Source organism: Saccopteryx leptura, chromosome 3, assembly GCF_036850995.1.
Source record: "Saccopteryx leptura isolate mSacLep1 chromosome 3, mSacLep1_pri_phased_curated, whole genome shotgun sequence".
Taxonomy (NCBI): Eukaryota; Metazoa; Chordata; class Mammalia; order Chiroptera; family Emballonuridae; genus Saccopteryx; species Saccopteryx leptura.
Genome location: NC_089505.1, coordinates 82,675,340 through 82,695,150, shown reverse-complemented (window position 1 = coordinate 82,695,150; position 19,811 = coordinate 82,675,340). Strand labels below are relative to the sequence as shown.

At 42.5% G+C, this 19,811-nt stretch overlaps 1 protein-coding gene across 1 annotated transcript; it reads left to right on the top strand.

The window, feature by feature from the left end:
• The first annotated feature begins 2,532 nt into the window (after positions 1-2,532).
• On the top strand, positions 2,533-18,799 carry LOC136399448 (zinc finger protein 418-like). Its single transcript, XM_066374615.1, has 3 exons — positions 2,533-2,810; positions 16,200-16,326; positions 16,884-18,799. The coding sequence occupies exons 1-3, from the start codon at positions 2,778-2,780 to the stop codon at positions 18,710-18,712; spliced, it is 1,989 nt and encodes a 662-aa protein (XP_066230712.1). The 5' UTR covers positions 2,533-2,777; the 3' UTR covers positions 18,713-18,799.
• The last annotated feature ends 1,012 nt before the right edge of the window (positions 18,800-19,811 follow it).

Below are 19,811 nucleotides of genomic sequence, written 5' to 3'. Positions count from 1 at the left end.
TTATTGCCATTATTCACTTGGTTACACTGGAACAAAACCTACATTGTCTCAGGAATGCTCATAATTGCATTTCTTTGATGCCCTTAACATGTTCCCCATTGTGTGTAATAAACTAGAGGCAGAGGCCTCAGATCAAATATAGGTTGTCTCTAGCCACACTGCTGAATATGCAGAGCTAAGATTTCTATTAGCTTGTGTTTTGTGACACTAAGTTTGCATAGTGAGCCCAAATGAGGCAGTGCACATAATGGTAGGTTTTTTAAATCAACTTCCCACAGTGATATTCTGCTTGAAGAGGCCACATGCCAAATGGCCTGATAAACAAGAAACAGGCAGGTGCCTGACATCATAAAGAGCAGATCCTGAAGAAAGAAATGCAAGAACATCTGCTAAAGTAAGTCACACATGCACGCCACACATAACCATGTCCTAGAAATAGGCCCTGGCCAGTTGACTCAATGAATACAGCATCAGCCTGGAATATGAGCATCCCTGGTTTGATTCCTCATCACAGCACACATTAAAAAATGACCATCGGCTTCTCTTCTCCTCTCTCTTTCCCTCTTGCAGCCAATGCCTCAGTTTGTTCAAGTGTCAGCCCCAGGCACTGAGGATTGCTCAATGGATTTGAGAAATAGCCCCAGATGGAGGTTGCTGGGTGGATCCCAGTAGGGGCACATGTGGGAGTCTGTACTATTCTCTTCCCTTCGCACTTAAAAAAATTACCTCAACTAAAGTGCATTAGAAAGCACTTGATAGTTTTGGTGTATATTTGGGGTTCATGCCCCAATATCCACACTGGGCAGGCCAGAAACTGAGAACAGGGCCCATGCACCAGGCTGGAAGCCAGATCTTTTCTTAACCTTCTATATCTATCTGTCTCTTAACTTTTTTTTATATCTTCAAACAAAGCAGGATTAATATCTGAACCCCTAACTGCATACGACCACTCATTTTTGGGTGAGCCCACACTCTCTTTGTTCAATATGTACTGTATTTCTTATAAACTTTCACTGTGCTTGCTTCTGCAGTTGTCTTCTCTAAGTTCTTTCTCCCAAAAAACACAAGACTGAGGGCTGAGGATTGAGATCCTCTTTTGGAACGACCCTGGCCTGAGTGAACTGACAGTACAACTCTTCTTAGGGTTTTCATCTGATGTTACATTTATCCACTGGAATTTTATCTATTGTGCCAGCTGTCATTGAGGGTATTTAGTTGAAGTAATTGATTAATGGTCATTGGTTAAATCCATGACTTTTTGTACTTTTTTTTAGACATTCCTGTATTTTACCTATTTTAATCAGCACATCTGCGTTTATTACATAGAAATTATCTGTAGAGAAGAAAAAATTGTAATTTATATTTGTTTACCCTAAAGCTAAGGTGAGCAACTGTCCTCCTCCAGGGAGGGCAGTTCTTTTTTTGTAATGACGTACTCCCTTGAAAAGTGTCCTCCTACATGTCGTCCTTTTTGATATTGGAAGACTAATCTATAAATGTCCATAATTGACCCATGCAGAGTCAATCCATTGCGTGTGATGTGATGTATTTGTATTTAATGAGTACTTTGTTCTTACTGATTATTAAAAATTAATATACATGTAAGCATAATTACATTATAAAATATTACAAATGTTTTTATTATGCATTTATCATATTGTAGTGTATTATTGTTGCAATGAATAAAATGTTTCTTTTATTTACAATGTTGTTTTCTTCAATTAATTTTTATACTCCATTTTATTGTAAAAATGTTGGTCACCTTACTAAAGCGCAGTCTGTGCATCAAAGCAAGGAAAGAGCTTGATAACCGCGCTTTTTCCGGCCATTTTTTTCTGTTTGTACAGAGGCAGAGAGAGACAGAGAGAGTGAGAGAGGCACAGACAGATATCATGGGAGAGAGATGAGAAGCATCAGTTCTTTGTTGCAGGACTTTAGCTGTTCATTCCTTTCTTTCTCATATGTACCTTGACTGGAAGGCTATAGCGAGACAAATGACCCTTGCTCAAGCCAGATGAGACAGCACTCAAGCTGGCAACGTTGGGGTTTCAAACCTGTGTTCTCAGTGTCCCAGTACTTTGTTCTTACTGATTATTAAAAATTAATATACATGTAAGCATAATTACATGGACAGGACTTTAGCTGTTCATTCCTTTCTTTCTCATATGTACCTTGACTGGAAGGCTATAGCGAGACAAATGACCCTTGCTCAAGCCAGATGAGACAGCACTCAAGCTGGCAACGTTGGGGTTTCAAACCTGTGTTCTCAGTGTCCCAGTCCAGCGCTCTATCCACTGTCCAACCGCCTGGTCAGGCATTCCGGCCATTTTCAAAACGTCATTTGGACAAGGACTTTTGAATTTCTCGGCAATAAACTTGGGGGAGTCCTGGCCTCAGCTGCAAGAAGAATGCCCGCCTTGGATTGCAGAAACTGCATTACCCAGAAGGCGCTGCGCCGTCGACCGCTGAGTATGCCAGAGAAGAACGTGGAAACGTTGTTTTCGCTCTTGCAAAGCGTTTAGGGGTGGGACTTCCGTGGTTCTTGCTCGTGTTTGGTGACTCTCAAGATCTGTCATAGATTCTGAAACGGTGAGTCGCGTTGGATACAGTGAGGAAGGAAAACGCTAGATTCAAGAATCGTAGTCCGTGCCTGCACAGACAAAGTGTGAGTCTCCTCCCGGAGGGCCTGCACCAGGGCCTGACGGGACTGCCGTGCATTGAGCCACCTCCTCGCCCGTTGCACCCGCGCGCTCCGGACTCCGAAGAGTGGAAGGGCGATGGCGGCGGCTGCGCTGAGGCGCTCGGCTGAGGTGAGTGAGTGTGATGCTGAGCATATGAGTTTGTAAACCTTAGGCATATTTAATTTACTCACTTTTATTGTTTCAGAATGGCACTGGGCTGCCTCGTGTGTGGTGGCCCGCAGAGCAGGGCAGCTGATTGCAAATTGCGGGTTGCATTCCTCCCTGAGAAGCGCCATTGTTTTTGCTAATGTGTGCAGGAGGAGAGGGTTTTGCATCAGAAAGTTTTGAGAGAAAAGAACAGAAGGGGCAGAAAGATTCTGCCCCACCACTGGAAGGTGCGGCAGGATTTTCTTTTCTCCCTGTGAGGAAGGAGGGGCCCGCCTCCTCTTACCTGAGAAGGAAGAAATGAATAAAATACAAAAGAAAGGACCCAGCAAAGGTAACCAAGTCAGGCAGTGATAAATCAGCTACATCCCATAGTTCTCTAAAGGAGTGCTTAAGAGTCACTTACTACACAAAACAAGAATTGCACGATCTGTATTTAACTATGGCCAGTGATCTTGAAACCCTTTCCCCTTTATTGACGCCACCAAATCTTTCCCTGTCCTCTCCTTGAGTCCTGGGAAACCTTAAACAAAGAAATCACATGCCCATTGCTTAGATATTGTAAAAGTATATATATAACCTGTGAGAAAATCAACTTGGGGAGCCAGTGTTTTGGAGCTACAAGCCGTACCTCCTCTGCTGGCCTTAATAAATTCTCCTTCCATTATTACGTTATCTGAGTGACTGTTATCCGTGGGGTCACTTCCAGCTACACCTGATCCCGTGCCCTCCGGGGAAAGCAGGTTTCTGATTTTCCCTTGGCTTTCTCGTGGCTTTCCTGTCTTGGGGAGACTCCAATAAACAGAATGGCCCACCATCCTCGGTCTCCACTTTTTCTTTACTGTGCACCTGAATTCAATGAGGAACTTGGATGTGAATTGTAAGGTATTTTTCCCTGCCAAGAAGGAAATAAAGGGCGTAGCCAACAAGTGTGGAATAGTAAAGGCTTTATTTAGTACGGAGCGTTTCTCCGATGAGATTCACTGGCCCAATAGATGGAGGTCAGGAAAATCGCCAATGGGCAAATTTAAAGGGGTCCTAGAGGGAAGTCGGGCTAATATGATGTAGCAAAATCTCACTGGCTGACAGTTGCTTTTTTTCCCCAAGGACTCCTGGGAAGTTTTTTTTTTTGGCGCGATTGGTTGTGGGCAGCCCTAGCCAAAGTTCCCGGGTTCCTCACATGACCTTTCCCCATTATCCACCGATCTTACATGAATGGTCACGATGGTGGCGGCACTTGACTTACAAGCAGTCAGTCATGTCTAGACTGGGAGGCAGTTCCCTATACTTTTATTCTTAGGGTCCTTGGAACCACAGAAGGTTCACAACAGAGAGGAACACAGTTTTCAAGGTGTCTTAAATCTTGCTGAAAGAGGAATCAGACTACAGTGGGGTGATGAGGACAGTGAGGCCCAGGAGTTGAGTTCCTGTCCAAGGTCACAGAGTTGGGAAGAGGCAGCAGTGAGGACTGATGAAGTAGGATTTATTTAGCTGGCTTATCTGCATGACCCCAAAATAGACAGCAAAACACGTGGTCCTTGAAGTTAGATTTCTTATATATTAGATACCTTTACAGCTTTAGCTTTCAGGTGACAAATGCCAGATTTCTATGACTTCTTTGTTTTAAGGTCTTCATGACTGTCATATTTTAGGGAGGGGAAGGAGAGAGGAGTACCGAGAGTCTGTCCTTGATAATCCTTTCATTCGTTCTTATTGGAGCTGCAATTTCATTTCCAGGAACTGATAACAAGCGAATTCCACACCCGTGGTTTATTTTCTAGACTTTTCTGTCTAGCCTTGTTCACTTAGTCAAGAACACTGAGGTCACAGGCTGGAGTGTAGGATCCCAGACATTGCAGGCCCCACCATTCTTCTGCTTTGTTCTGGTTTCTCCTTCCTCACCTCCAGACTGTTTTCTTGGTATTTTCTCAGTTCTTGGATGCAGAAATCCGTGCAGTACCCCCAAGCCCTGTGTCCTGAGTACAGGCTATAGGTGAAATGACTGTGCCCAGCATTTGGTGATAAATGTTGTAAAGTACCTGAACCTCAATTCCATGGGTTTACATAGAGACACCAAGTCCAGATGAATTTTGAAGAGTTTTATTAAAGGAGGAGATTTATTAAATATTCCGGCCGCATATGGCTGACATGGGGCAATTGCAAACCCAAATCATGTGCCCCAAATACATTTCAGGAGCTGTTAATATACCCTTGATCAAACCTGGGCGGGGGAGAGCATGACATCATGGCACCAGCTTACAACATTTGTTTATAGGACCTATAAAAACATTTCTACACATTAAAACTTATAAGGTAACAATAGCAGAAATGTTATTCCACATATTAAAAGATATTCCTAAATTTTCTAGTGTTCATTTGCCATTCCTTTGTTTAGAGATATATACATTGATTACACGCTTTCAGGAGGGGAGGAATAGTTTCCATGGCACTAGGGGATAAAATGCCTGCAAATGGCTCATCAAATAAGAAAAGGTTTTTTTTTTTAATCTCTCCCTTCCTAAACCTGGCTAGATATTTACCTGCTTCCTCACAGGTGTGAGGGGAAGGATGGGAAACCAAATCTTCTTTCCCTCTTCATTTACAATACAGTGCTATCGGCCATCCTGAGTTTGTGCCAATTACACAAGTATAGAAATTACATCTACAAAATCTCTCTGCACGCCTAGCCCAAATTAATAAAATGTTCTTTAAGCTTCCTAAACTATTAATATTAATTAATTCTGTAGTTTTTTGGTACATTACTACATTCCCCACTGGTTTTATATCTTGTGTCAAATCCTTGACTTAATTTACTGAAGAGCATGAGGCTGTTGTACAGAAATATTAACTTATAACATGTAACAGATATTTAACAGACAGCATTAGTAGCAATACAGTTTACTAAAGAAACAAATATTATTGATTAATTTCTTATAAATTGTACAAACCTTTTGCAACTTACATAAAATAATTGGCTTTTCTAACAATTTATTTTTAGTCAGAACTTTTAATTTTAAAACCTTAAACCTTTAGTGACAATTAAGCTGGCTTTCATTTTACCTTAGTTTGCCTCTCATGCAAAGTCTAATTAAAAATGGTGTCCTTAGTGAGTTTCTTCATACATTCATCATACGTAGACCAACCAGCTTCCGGTTTGTGGTTGGAGTATGGCATGCCTTCTACCTTGGCAGCAGTGGGAGTGGTCAGGATAATGGTGTGTGGACCCATCCACATGGGAGTCATTCCTTGGGTGATGTACTGAATCACCTGACAATGCTGGAAGTGCCTCTCGGACAGGCTTTTGAACAGCTTGCTGTGTGATCTGCAAACCCTGCAAGTACTTAAGGAATGGGTGGTCACATTTCCTTTACAATTTTAATTGCCCTGAACCCTTTGGTGCCTGTGGGCATGATGTAACTTCAAATTAGTTTCTAATTAATATTGAGTTCCTTTCCTACCAGCTTTGAGACTGTGGACACAAATGTAGGCCCAACACTGGAATGGGCAAGCTAAACCTGGAAAGAATACTATATAGTAACTTTCTAACAACTGGCACTATGTCCAGTTTTAGAAGGAAAAACCTTTATCTATTTTTCAATTATTCGATTAAAGTCTATTTTTAAATATTTACCTGGGAAATTTTTTTTCTCCATGTTTCTTTTTGTGATTTCCTTATTTTTCTTAGTATTTACTTGGATACAAACTAAACACTCAGATATTATGTCTTCTGTAATAAATCCTAAGTAAGGCTTTTCTAATTATTCTTTCCTGTTGGTAAAATCTTTTCATAATTGGTTTCAAATAAAACTATCGCAGTAAGGATCCCCAAACCCCACTGGTTTTGAGTGGCATCTTCCTGCTCATTTGTTTGAATTTCTATGTTCCAATTTTTAGGCAGACTGGAAAAATATGTAAAATAAACAACAAAATAAAAAGTAACTAATGCTAACAAATACTATAACAAACGTCCTAATACATACAGTAAAGTGACCTACTAGATTATTAAACAAAGTCTTAACCAATATAACAGGAGTTAAAATAAAATAAAATTCTTACAGTCTTAAATGTCCTTAACATGTTATCGTAATTTTACTAAGTCTATGTTGAGACTATTATTGTTTCATATTATTTGCAAATGTAACCCAATTCTCGCTTCAGTCTGAGAAATGTCACAAAGAGCAGGAGTCACATATATTCAGGAAAAGTTCACAAGGCACTAGCACTGTGGTCACATTCCTGCACTGTAGCTAGAGTCTAAGTCCCAATTATTATTGCTTCTAGCTGGAATTAGGAGCAGGTCCCAGCCTAGAATAGGTATGGGGCATTGAGACAAGAGGAATAAAGGAGACACTATACATTAAACAGAGTAACAGAAAATGAGACTTTTAATACCCACAATAGAGATCTTCGAGGGATAAATAAAACTCAAATATTAGACACGGTATAGTAAGGGCCCTTTTGTTTACAAGAAATGAGATCAGTTTACCTGCTACTTGGAAGAAATAGCATAGGCTCATTCATGGTGACGTGAGATGGGGTCTATGGCCCTGGGCACCTTTAACCTTCAGTGACAAGTCCCAGCAGGCTGGCAAGGTCAGGTCACAGGTGGTTGGATTAGGACTGGAAGAGACTGAACCCTCCCTTAGAGAAGATAGAGGGCAACTTACCCTCTAGTGTCCCTTTCCCCACATCAAAGGCATGTCCCTGGTGGGGGCCCGGAAGCCTGGCAGGCTTTAGCTCAATGACCTTTCTTTCCATTTTTGAATCAGGGCCCTGATGGAATCCTATGAAGCCCCTTCGGGGCATTGGAGCCTTTAAGGGCGTATGCCAAGAGCTGGTATTTTCCTGATCTCTTTTGGGCTCTATTTGCCTTTTCTGTCTTTTTCTTGGTCATTATAGACCTTAAAAGCCATACTCAGAAGATCTCGCTGAGGGGCTTGAGGGTCCTTTTCTGTCTATATAAACTTTTGGAAATACAAAAAACATCGTTAATCGTTGGATTAATTAAAGAAGGTAAAAGCTTTCAAGAGAAACACGTTTGGTGTCTCTTTTAGGATTTTAGAGTCTCTCCGCTGCTGAATAACTCAATACATTAGCATTTAAAAGAAATTCTTAACAATACTGTTTTAAAATGATAAAAAACTTAACATTACATAAAAGGACATTATTGCCTGACCAGGCGGTGGTGCAGTGGATAGAGCATCGGACTGGGATGCGGAGGATCCAGGTTCAAGACCCCTGAGATCTCCAGCTTGAGCGCGGGCGCATCTGGTTTGAGCAAAGCTCACCAGCTTGGACCCAAGGTCGCTGGCTTGAGCAAGGGGTTACTCGGTCTGCTGTAGCCCCATGGTCAAGGCACATATGAGAAAGCAATCAATGAACAACTAAGGTGTTGGCTGCAACGAAAAACTGATAATTGATGCTTCTCATCTCTCTCTCCGTTCCTGTCTGTCTATCTCTCTCTCTGACTCTGACTCTGTAAAAAAAATAAATAAATAAAAATTAAATTAAAAAGGACATTATTAGCAATTATTATATATTTCCTAATATCTAAACCAGGGGTCCCCAAACTATGGCCTGCGGGCCACATGCGGGCTTCTGAGGTCATTTATCTTGCCCCTGCTGTACTTTCCAAAGGGGCACCTCTTTAATTGGTGATCAGTGAGAGAAGCACAGGATGCATTCGCATTTTGTGCTCCTGGAATACTGTATATGGCAGTGCCGCAAAGCGTGGCATCACTCACGTACAGTACTACTTGTGGTGACACGGGACACACGCGTCATAGCTCCAGAAGCACGTCATATTACTTGTTACGGCTAGCAGTGACATATATGGAACCAGACATTGACCATCTCATTAGCCAAAAGTAGGCCCATAGTTCCCATTGAAATACTGATCAGTTTGTTGATTTAAATTTACTTGTTCTTTATTTTAAATATTGTATTTGTTCCTGTTTTGTTTTTTTACTTTAAAATATGTGCAGTGTGCATAGGAATTTGTTCATATTTTTTTTTATAGTCTGGCCCTCCAACGGTCTGAGGGACATTGAACTGGCCCCCTGTGTAAAAAGTTTGGGGACCCCTGATCTAAACTAAGATTTTAATATTACAGGGCTATGAGATAGCAAATAAAAGGAATTAACAAATGGCCTTTGAAATAACATACACATTTCTAACATGGAAAATACTTTTTTTTTTTTTTTTTTTTTACAGAGACAAGAGAGTCAGAGAGAGGGACAGACAGGAACGGAGAGAGATGAGAAGCATCAATTCTTTATTGCGACACCTTAGTTGTTCATTGATTGCTTTCTCATATATGCCTTGACCATGGGGCCACAGCAGACCTAGTAACCCCTTGCTCGAGCCAGCAACCTTGGGTCCAAGCTAATGAGCTTTGCTCAAACCAGATGAGCTCGCGGTCAAGCTGGCGACTTCGGGGTCTCGAACCTGGGTCCTCTGCATCCCAGTCCGACGCTCTATCCACTGTGCCACTGCCTGGTCAGGTGAAAATACTTTTTCACATATCAATGGGGACAATAAGTCATCACTCCTAACCCTGTGGTCAGAAAATTTATTAGTCAACAGAGCCAATTAAAATACAACAACTGAAATTCTTTTAAGGGCCAAATTTTAAATTTTAAATTATATAGGTAGGCACATTCCCTACTGAGGCAGCACCCACACATGGCACTCCGTTGGAGATCTATATCCAAGGGGGCAAAAGGCCTTATGTGGTCCACTAGCTGTTTACGAGTGGCAGTTTGCTGACCAGGGTTCTTAGGAAAAGGGAAGAAGCAGAGGCATCCAGCAGGCCTGTCCCCTCTTGCACATCCCAAGGCTGGCTGAACCCTAGCCTTGCCACGTGCAGGATGGCAGCGGCAGTGAGGCTCCGGGCTTTGTACCAAGGTGGCGCCTAACCTTCTCAGGACTCCCGTTCCCTCTTTCTCTGCTGCCAGTTTAGGGGCATGGCTGCCATGGGAGAGGTGGCGCAGACGGTGGGCCTTTGGACCCAGCATTTCCAAAAACTAAGCCAACTTTCATTCCCTTTCCCCCAACAGCTGTCTAGCTTCATTTCTTACAACAAAACCAGCAAATTAAAATATAATTTTTACAAATTTACCTTTCTAACAGTGGGCTGATTTAGCCTACATAAGGTTTCCAATTTTTCCGCAATTCCCTGAAAATTATTTAAATAATTTTTACTATTATAGCTAAAGTAGTGGGTCTCCCCCCGTGAATCCCATGCCTCTTACATTAGATAGTAATCATCCCACATGAAGGAACTGAGAGACTTAGAGGGAACCCAACACCTGCCTCGGCCTTGTGGGAGAGTGTCGGAACCATTCTATAATTATTTTTCACCTGGCCCTGTTTTCTTGTACAACCCGAGGCAGGCTGACTCCTAGCCTAACCGAGCACTGGAGGTAGCAGTGGGGCTTTTCTCTTGGCACTCAGCCTTCTGCTCGCTGTTTGCTTTCTGCTGGGGTTCGCTGTGGGGGCGTGGACAGGAGCATGGCCAGGTGGGGAGGGAGCATGCCTACATTTTGCCTCTCTGGGTGGTGCCCCACCCCATCGTTCCACTCACCGGCTGTCCAGGCTCGGCTTTTCTCTCTTCTCTCACCCAGATCGCTTATTTGCCAGTCATTCCCCCAGAGGTTGGAGAAACACTTTCCTGGGCGTATTCCTTCTTGCAGTATGCACATTGATTTTTTCCTAGCGGAGTTTTAATTCTTTCTCTCAAATCCCCTTTCTGTCCTTGATATGTCTGGCTGGACTAGGAAGACATAGCACCCTTTCTGTATTGAGCAAGCTTTTAGCCATTTTGGTGGGTTCATTATTAGTTTTAGATTTTATTTATTCATTTTAGACAGAGGAGACAGAGAGAGACAGAAGGGAGGAGCAGAAAGCATCAACTCCCATATGTGCCTTGACCAAGAAAGCCCAGGGTTTTGAACCGGCAACTTCAGTGTTCCAGGTTGACGCTTTTACCCACTGCGCCACCACAGGTCAGGCTGGTGGGTTCATTATTAAACTTAGCCATTGATCAATGTATGGAAACTGATCAGGGTGGCCTGGGTCCTTAGTTATGATGTTCCAAACGGCCCTTACTAGCTTGAGATTAAAAGTTCTGATTGCTGGCCATCCAATCCCAAAAGTGGGCCATTCTAATTCACAGAGAGTGCGAAGCCTTCTCTTGTACCATTTAATTCCATATTCATGGCTGTCACCATAAGCTTGAAAGTTTTTAAAAAGACAACCTAAATGGGTCTTCTGTGAACTGTGCCCTCCTGCCATATTTAGTAACTCGGGCCACCTCTTTACAACATTGAAACTTGTCCTGGGAAATCCAGGAATTAGCACACTAATAAAAAATCAAGAAAGATAAGACAGATAATTAACTAGCACCCAGAATAAGGGTGTTTGACTATAGAGGTATTAATTATTACATAAGACAAGGGGAAGGAGCCAAAAGAAGAGAATAATTTCTTCAGGGGAGAAATCTAACTGGGCCTCTTGAAGCCAAAGATCCTGAATCCAAGAAAAAATATGTAGTGGAGCACAAGAGAGGGGTCCAAACCATGAAAAGTCATGGGAGATTTTTCAAAGGAACAAAGAAAATCTGCAGTATACACAAATCACCATTTAAGATTGCTTTTTCGTCAGAAACTTCCAATTTTTGACACAAAACTCAAGCCAGGCCTTAAAAACAGACACATGTAAACATTAAACAAAGACTTTACATAAATAAATAACGAGCGCACTTTATTTCAATTAAATTTTCTGACAGACAAAGCTTCATAGACGAGGGAAGATTTCCCTAGTGGCCTTTTAGGTCCACGCAGGCCGCGTCCCTTACATATTAATGCACTTAGGGGGTTTTCTTGGACAGAAACATTAAAAACAAAGACTGAGATCTCGATAAACACAAAGGTGTCCCTGAAAGTTCTGAGTCAAAACTGATCAGCTCAGTATCAACTCAATCCCTACTCAGGTTTCTTCCTGAGAGCACCCCAGATGTGGCACCACCAAATGTTTCCACTAATGTTTTTACCGAGAACACAACTAGATACCTCTAGAATTTCTGGGCAGGATAAAGTCCCCACTAATGTCCCTCTAGAGTACAAGCAGATATCCCCGAGAGTCCGAGGCAGGATCTAATCCCCACTAATCATCCTTCCAGAGTATAACCAGACGTCTCTCAGAAAAGCCTGAGGCAGAACCCAAAACTCTCCACCGACGTCTCAGTTTTGGAGAGTCCAATCCAGACAGACAGACTAGGTCCAAAGAGCAAATTAGCTCTTAAGGCCCTACCTACACACCGGAGTTCCACATCTCCGAACTTACAAATCAGCAAAGCCACAAATCTACCTTACATACAACCTACTCCCAAACAAATTCAGAAAGCTTTACCTACCTCAATTTCTCTTCCAAATTGTCGAATTTGGAAACTGGGAGGTGTCTACCAAAGAACTGTCCGGACCCACAGAAAAACCAAGAACACTAAAAACATCTCAGGTGGCGTGCCTCTCCTCAGGATTCAAGCAGGGTTGGGCAACTCCCCAGAGAGACCAGCTGATTTGGGGTGTCTTTACTGGGTGACACAAAACATCATGGCCCTGCGTTGGCTGCCAAATGTAAAGTACAGGTACCTCAATTCCGCAGGTTTACGTAGAGACACCAAGTTCAGGTGACTTTTTTTTTTTTTACAGTGACAGAGAGTCAGAGAAAAGGATAGATAGGGACAGACAGACAGGAACAGAGAGATGAGAAGCATCAATCATCAGTTTTTCGCTGCGACACATTAGTTTTTCACTGATTCCTTTCTCATATGTGCCCCGAACACGGGCCTTCAGCAGACCAAGTTACTCCTTGCTTAGCCAATGACCTTGGGTCCAATCTGGCGAGCCCTTTCCTCAAGCCAGATGAGCTCGCGCTCAAGCTGGTGACTTCGGGGTCTCGAACCTGGGTCCTCCTCATCCCAGTCTGACGCTCTATCCACTGCGCCACCGCCTGGTCAGGCCAGATGAATTTTGAAGAGTTTTATTAAAGGAGGAGATTTATTAAATATGCTGACCACATATGGCTGACATGGGGCAATTGCAGACCCAAATCATGAGCCCCCAAAACATTTCAGGAGCTGTTTATATACCCTTGATCACACACGGGTGGGGGAGAGCATCACATCATGGCACTAGCTTACAACATTAGTCTATAGGACCTATAAAAACATTTCTACACCTTAAAACTTGTAACACAATAGTAAAAATGTTATTTCACATTTAAAAGATATTCCTAAATTTTCTAGTGTTCATTTGCGATTTTTTTGTTTAGATATATATACATTAATTACACACTTTCAGGAGGGGAAGAGTAGTTTCCATGGCGCTAGGGGATAAAATGCCTGCAAATGGCTCATCAAATAAGAAAAGGTTTTTTTCAATCTCTCCCTTCCTAAACCTGGCTAGATATTTACCTGCTTCCTCACAGGTGTGAGGGGAAGGATGGTAATCCAAATCCCCTTTCCCTCTTCATTTACAATACAATGCTATCGGCCATCCTGAGTTGGTGCCAATCACACAAATATAAAAATTACATCTACAAAATCTCTCTGCATGCCTAGCCCAAATTAATAAAATGTTCTTTAAGCTTCCTAAACTATTAATATTAATTCTTTAGCTTTTTGGTACCTTACTACAATGTAAACAGATATGGAAGGTTAACCCAGGGATAGTCCTCAGCTTGTCAAAATGCTTGTAGATGCCACTGAGTTGAGAACAGGTAGCACATGTTTCCATTCTTCGTGTTCAAAACAAAGAGCAGGGAACTCTAGATTAATACTTGTAAAATGGCAGAGTGATTTTGTTGGCATCTACAATATTATGGAGATAATGGATCATTTGCATAGGATAAAGGAGTAGGTCTCGTAGATTTAACAGGCTCTATGTGGCTGTGCAGTGAAGAATACATAATGCAGTTAAGTGAGGTGTCAGGAGCTCAGGAGAAGGCATGTGCTATAACCATAGTAGTGCTGATGGACCAGAGTTGTTGTCATGGTTCATTTATTTTGTTTTGTGACGAAGACAGAGAGAGGGACAGATAGGGTCAGACAGACTGGAAGGGGGAGAGATGAGAAGCATCAATTCTTTGTAGCCTGACCTGTGGTGGCGCAGTGGATAAAGCATCGACTTGGAAATGCTGAGGTCACCGGTTCGAAACCCTGGGCTTGCCTGGTCAAGGCACATATGGGAGTTGATGCTTCCAGCTCCTCCTCACCTTCTCTCTCTGTCTCTCTCTCCTCTCTCTCTCCCTCTCTGTCTCTCTCTCTTTCTCTCTGCTCTCTAAAATGAATTTTAAAAAAATTCTTTGTTGCGGTACCTTAGTTGTTCATTGATTGCTTTTACATATGTGCCTGGACCCGGGCTATGGGGGGGGGGGGGGCTACAGCAGAGCGAGTGTGACTACTTGCTTATGCCAGTGACCTTGGAGTCAAGCCTTCAACCATGGGGTTATGTTTATGATCTCGCAACCAACCCAGCGACCCCGTGCTCAAGCCAATGACCTTGGGTTTCAATCCTGGGTCCTCTGCATCCTAGTCCAGCTCTCTGTCCATTGCAGCACTGCCTGGTCATTTCCATGGTTCATTTTGTTAAAAGCAGGTCACAGTAGAATTTTAGACACTGCAACTGAGGGAGAGAAAGGGAGGAGTGGGGAACAACCCAGAGATTTTTGTTCTGGCAGCTAAAGCAATGGATGCTCCATCAGCTGCTGGGTAAAAAGTAGGTTAATTTTCTTTGGAAATATCAGAAGTGTTTTCTTGGCTGTTGTAAGAGTCTGAGAAGGTGTCAAGTGGGAAACTGGGCACACGGGTCTACAAATCTGGTGAGGGATACAGGATGGAGATGTGCAAAAGCTGTGTTTTTTTGTGTAACAGGGTGGAGTTGAGGTCGACATTCAGGAGGGAGTTCATATTTTTGGTAAAATAATCACAAAAACTTAGTGGTTTGTTGTCTTGTCACCTGATTAGGGGTGCTCATCCTCACAAGCAGAGGTGCGGAAGAGAAGTGATAGTGGCATCAGAGTGGAGAGAGTGTGATTCCCCCAGGTGCTCAAGGCTGGATGGGATAAGAGACATTGGTGGCTGTAGAGGTCAGGGGGTATATGAGATGAGATGATACTGAAGGCAGGATCGTGCTTCACAGGAATTTTGCCTTGTGCTTTCCTGGGCTCTGGCTGGTTTCTTGCCTTCCATGTGGCTAAGGTCATAAGCAAATATGGTCATTTTTAAGTGGCATTTTGCCGTATCAACCATATCCTTGATTTTGTTAAGCCAAGTTTGAGTGGTGAGAAGAGGGTTGTGGGTTGTGAAGGGACAGCACATAAACTGCAGAGTGGAAAGGGGTCATTTCTTTGTGAAATTTCCTTTGGTGTCTGGGTGACAAATATTGTACCAGTGATCAAAAGGAGAGAAGGAGGACATCAGAGCCTCATTTAGGGCTTTTTCTAGGTTTGGGATCCCTTAGACCGCTTCAGTGTTTCAGAATCCTGCTTGAGTACATTAAGCACTCTCTGGATACCATATATGAAATTTATGGGTGAGTGCACAGAGATCCCTGCAGTGTGGAGCAGGAAGGTGGCAGAGCTGAAAGAGACTTTAGTTTCAAATATGTGAAGGAGGTAGAGGTTATAAAATGGTGTGTACAGCTAGAGCATGTCTGAGAGCCTGGTGTAAGAATTTAAGAATGGGGTGAGGGTGTTGTATTGAGTAGGACACTTGAATCCATATTAACATAACAAATTTAAAAATTTAGTTAAAACAAAACAACAACAAAAAGCAAAAAGAATTTAAGAATGAAGCATAACCCACGTTTGGCTGTGGAATGGAGGCATAATGTGGGATTCTCAGTGGAATTCCTTGCAGGAAGGATGAGGCCCTGCAGGCATGGCCCCAAAATTAGATCAGTAGTTTTCAACTTTTTACACTTGGGGAATGGTGAAAATAGAATTATTGCTAATGCAGAAATCATCCTGATCATAAGCTAATTCGACTAATATCATTGTATCTGTAATATTTCTATAACATCAGGGTGATTAACTTTCTCATGGACCAACCTGAAATTCCTAGTGAATCAATTCACAAACCAGCTGTTGAAAAACACTGGTTGGGTCTCATTTACCTGCCGTCCCTCTTAGGCCAGCTATTGTTGCTGAGGGCAATAAGATTCAGTAACCGGACTGGGCTGTCTCTGAACTGGAGAGTCCTGGAGGGAGTTGTGTATGAAGAAGGTGTGTAAGGAGAAGGATTGTGGGTTCTCAGAAATACTTTTATAATTTTATTTGTATTAATTCCTACAGGTTGGTGTGACTTTCGGAGATATTGCCCTGTACTTCTCCAGGAATGAATGGTGCCTTCTTAATGAGGCTCAGAGACGCCTGTACCTGGATGTGATGCTGGAGAACTTTGAGCTTATGTCCTCACTGGGTAAAAACCTCACTGTCTTCAATGAGGTGGACTAGGATTTGCATTTCCCTGTGCCTTCTAGTCACTAGAGTATTCATGTGTTCACATGTGCACTATGGACACTACTTGCTTTTGCAATTTTCTGGGTACTTGCTGTCCTTGGTAGGGCTTATTTGTTGCAACTTCCCTCTTCTCTTCCTGCAGCCCCAACACCTGATGTACTGAACTCTTATATTGATGTTTACATCATGTGGCCTAATATAATTGATTTTTATGAGTTTGAGCTCAGATTACTCCAGCAGAAAAAGTTCTCCAAAAAGCCTTTTGTGGAAGAAAAAGTAGTAAATCCAGCCTTTATTTCTGTCTGATTGTCTGCTGGCATCTTTCCTTGGTGAGGTCTCCACTACTGACTGACTTTTGGGGCTGAGTAATAAGCAACTACCATTTCTTCCGAGTTTAACTTACATTTATTGGAAATCATCTTATAGAATAATGCCTAACTGACAGATGTTCATTTATGTTGAGAAATCTTTTCTATAAGATCAACATGTAATTCACCAGCATTTTCTTTTGTTCAGGTTGCTGCTGTGGAGCAGATGATGTGGAGGCTCCCACTGAACAGAATGCTTCTGAAAGGGTGTCACAGACAGAAGATCCAAATCTGGCTTTGTCTTCCCAAAACAGCCACCCCTGTGAGAGTTGTGGCCTCGTCTTGACAGATATTTTCAACTTGGTTGAGCAGCAGGGATCACAGTTGTTGAAATGTGGTGCATGTGGAGAACTATTTTATTTCAGTACAAAGTGTCAGCACCTTGGGGATCAGTACATGAAAAAGAAGTGTTTTGAAAGACATGTGAGAAGGTTCTCATTTGCAAAAGACCACAATTTCAGTGTGTCCGAGATGTTCTTTACCTTTAATGAAGTAGGGTTGAATATTCTTACTGAATCCAGACATGTCCAACAACATGCTACACATACCAGAGATAGACCAGATGAAACCTCAGGATCTCAGGTGACTTTGCATACCAGAAAAAATTATCATCAGAAAGTTCACACAGGAGAAAGACTGTATGAGTGCAGTGAATGTGGTAAATCATTTTCCAGTAGCAATGGATTTCGTTATCATCAGAGAGTTCACACAGGAGAAAGACCATATCAGTGCAATGAATGTGGTAAATCTTTTTCCAGTAGCAGTGGATTTCGTTATCATCAGAGAGTTCACACTGGTGAAAGGCCTTATAAGTGCAGTGAATGTGGGAAATCTTTTTCCAGTTGCAGTAACCTTCGAGATCATCAGAGTACTCACAGAGAAGAAAGGCCCTATGAGTGCAGTGAATGTAGGAAAACCTTTACCACAAAAAATTATTTAGATCGTCATCAGAGAATTCACAATAGAGAAAGGCCAAATAAGTGCAGTGAATGTGGGAAATCTTTTTCCAGTTGCAGTAACCTTCGAAATCATCAGAGTACTCACAGAGAAGAAAGGCCCTATGAATGCAGTGAATGTAGGAAAACCTTTACCACAAAAACTTATTTAGATCGTCATCAGAGAATTCACGGTAGAGAAAAGCCTTATACGTGCAGTGAATGTGGAAAATCTTTTTTCAGTATCAGTAGCCATCAATATCATCAAAGTACTCACACAGGAGAAAGGCCCTATGAGTGCAGTGAATGTAGGAAAACCTTTACCACAAAATCTTATTTACATCGTCATCACAGAGTTCACAGGAGACAAAGGCCTTTTGAGTGCAGTGAGTGTGGGAAATCCTTTTCCCGTAGAAGTAGCTTTTGTTATCATCAGAGAGTTCACACTGGAGAAAGGCCTTTTGAGTGCAATGAGTGTGGGAAATCTTTTATCCTCCACTCTCAGCTTCGTGATCATCAGAAAATTCACACTGGAGAAAGGCCGTATAAGTGCAGTGAGTGTGGGAAATCGTTTTCCAATAGCCCTGCCTTTCGTTATCATCAGAAAGTTCATACTGGAGAAAGGCCTTTTGAGTGCTCTGAATGTGGGAAATCTTTTATCATCCATTCTCACCTTCGTTACCATCAGAGAATTCACACTGGAGAAAGGCCTTATGAGTGCAGTGAATGTAGGAAATCCTTTATCAAGAAAAGTGATTTCCATCAACATCAGAGAGTTCACACTAAAGAAAGCCCTTATAAGTGCTCTGAATGTGGGAAATCTTATTTCTGTATCTCCAACTTTCATTATCATCAGAGAGTTCACAGTGGAGAAAGGCCTTATAAGTGCAGCGAGTGTGGGAAATCTTATTTCTGTAGCTCTAACCTTGTTTATCACAAGAGAATTCACACTGGAGAAAGACCTTTTGAGTGCGGTGAATGTGGGAAATCCTTTATCATCCATTCTCAACTTCGTTATCATCAAAGAGTTCACACTAAATAAAGGCATTATCAGTGCAGTGTATGTGGAAAATCTTTTTCTATCAACTCTCACCTGTGTAAGCACATGAAAGTTTATATTAGAGGACAATCTTAGAAGTATGAGAAATGTAGTTTTGTTGTTTTGTTTTGTTTTTTTTGTATTTTTCTGAAGCTGGAAACGGGGAGAGACAGTCAGACTCCCGCATGCGCCCGACCAGGATCCACCCGGCATGCCCACCAGGGGTGACGCTCTGCCCACCAGGGGGCGATGCTCTGCCCCTCTGGGGCATCGCTCTGCTGCAACCAGAGCCACTCTAGCGCCTGAGGCAGAGGCCAAGGAGCCATCCCCAGCGCCCGGGCCATCTTTGCTCCAATGGAGCCCTTGCTGCGGGAGGGGAAGAGAGAGACAGAGAGGAAGGGGGGGGTGGAGAAGCAAATGGGCGCTTCTCCTATGTGCCCTTGCCGGGAGTCGAATCTGGGTCCCCCGCACACCAGGCCGACGCTCTACCGCTGAGCCAACCGGCCAGGGCCGAGAAATATAGTTTTTTAAAAGTGTTAACAACTGTGTAGGTAACTGAGGTGCCATTATTTTTATTTTTATTTTATGCACCCAAATTGTAATTGTATGGAGATATTTTATAAGTTTTACTTAGGTGGGAAGTATGTGTGTACTTTTTTTTTTTCTCTACTATTTTTTTTTTATTATTCATTTTAGAGAGGAGAGAGACAGGGGGGAGGAGCTGGAAGCATCAACTCCCATATGTGCCTTGACCAGGCAAGCCCAGGGTTTCGAACCGGCAACCTCAGCATTTCCAGGTCGACGCTTTATCCACTGCACCACCACAGGTCAGGCTGTGTGTACTTTCTAAGGTGTCCAGGACTCTTTCCAGGTTTATGTCTTTTCAAATTTCTGTGGCCAAAGATAGTTCACCTGTACCATCTAGCAGGTGTCCACTGTTTACATCAGCCACCATCATAATACCCTTAGAGAAGCTGATTCTTTTCTCTGATTTGTAGGAAGAAATGATGAATAGTGTGTGCTGTTAGGGGGCCACCATTTCTTTAACTCTGACTAGTTGTGACATGGACCTGACTCAGTATTGACCTCAGAAAACACCATC

Coding starts and splice junctions, on each gene's coding strand:
- LOC136399448 (XM_066374615.1), top strand. CDS start 2,778: ATGGCGGCGGCTGCGCTGAGGCGCTCGGCTGAG. Junction 2,811..16,199: donor CGCTGAGGCGCTCGGCTGAG/GTGAGTGAGTGT, acceptor TAATTCCTACAG/GTTGGTGTGACTTTCGGAGA. Junction 16,327..16,883: donor TGAGCTTATGTCCTCACTGG/GTAAAAACCTCA, acceptor TCTTTTGTTCAG/GTTGCTGCTGTGGAGCAGAT.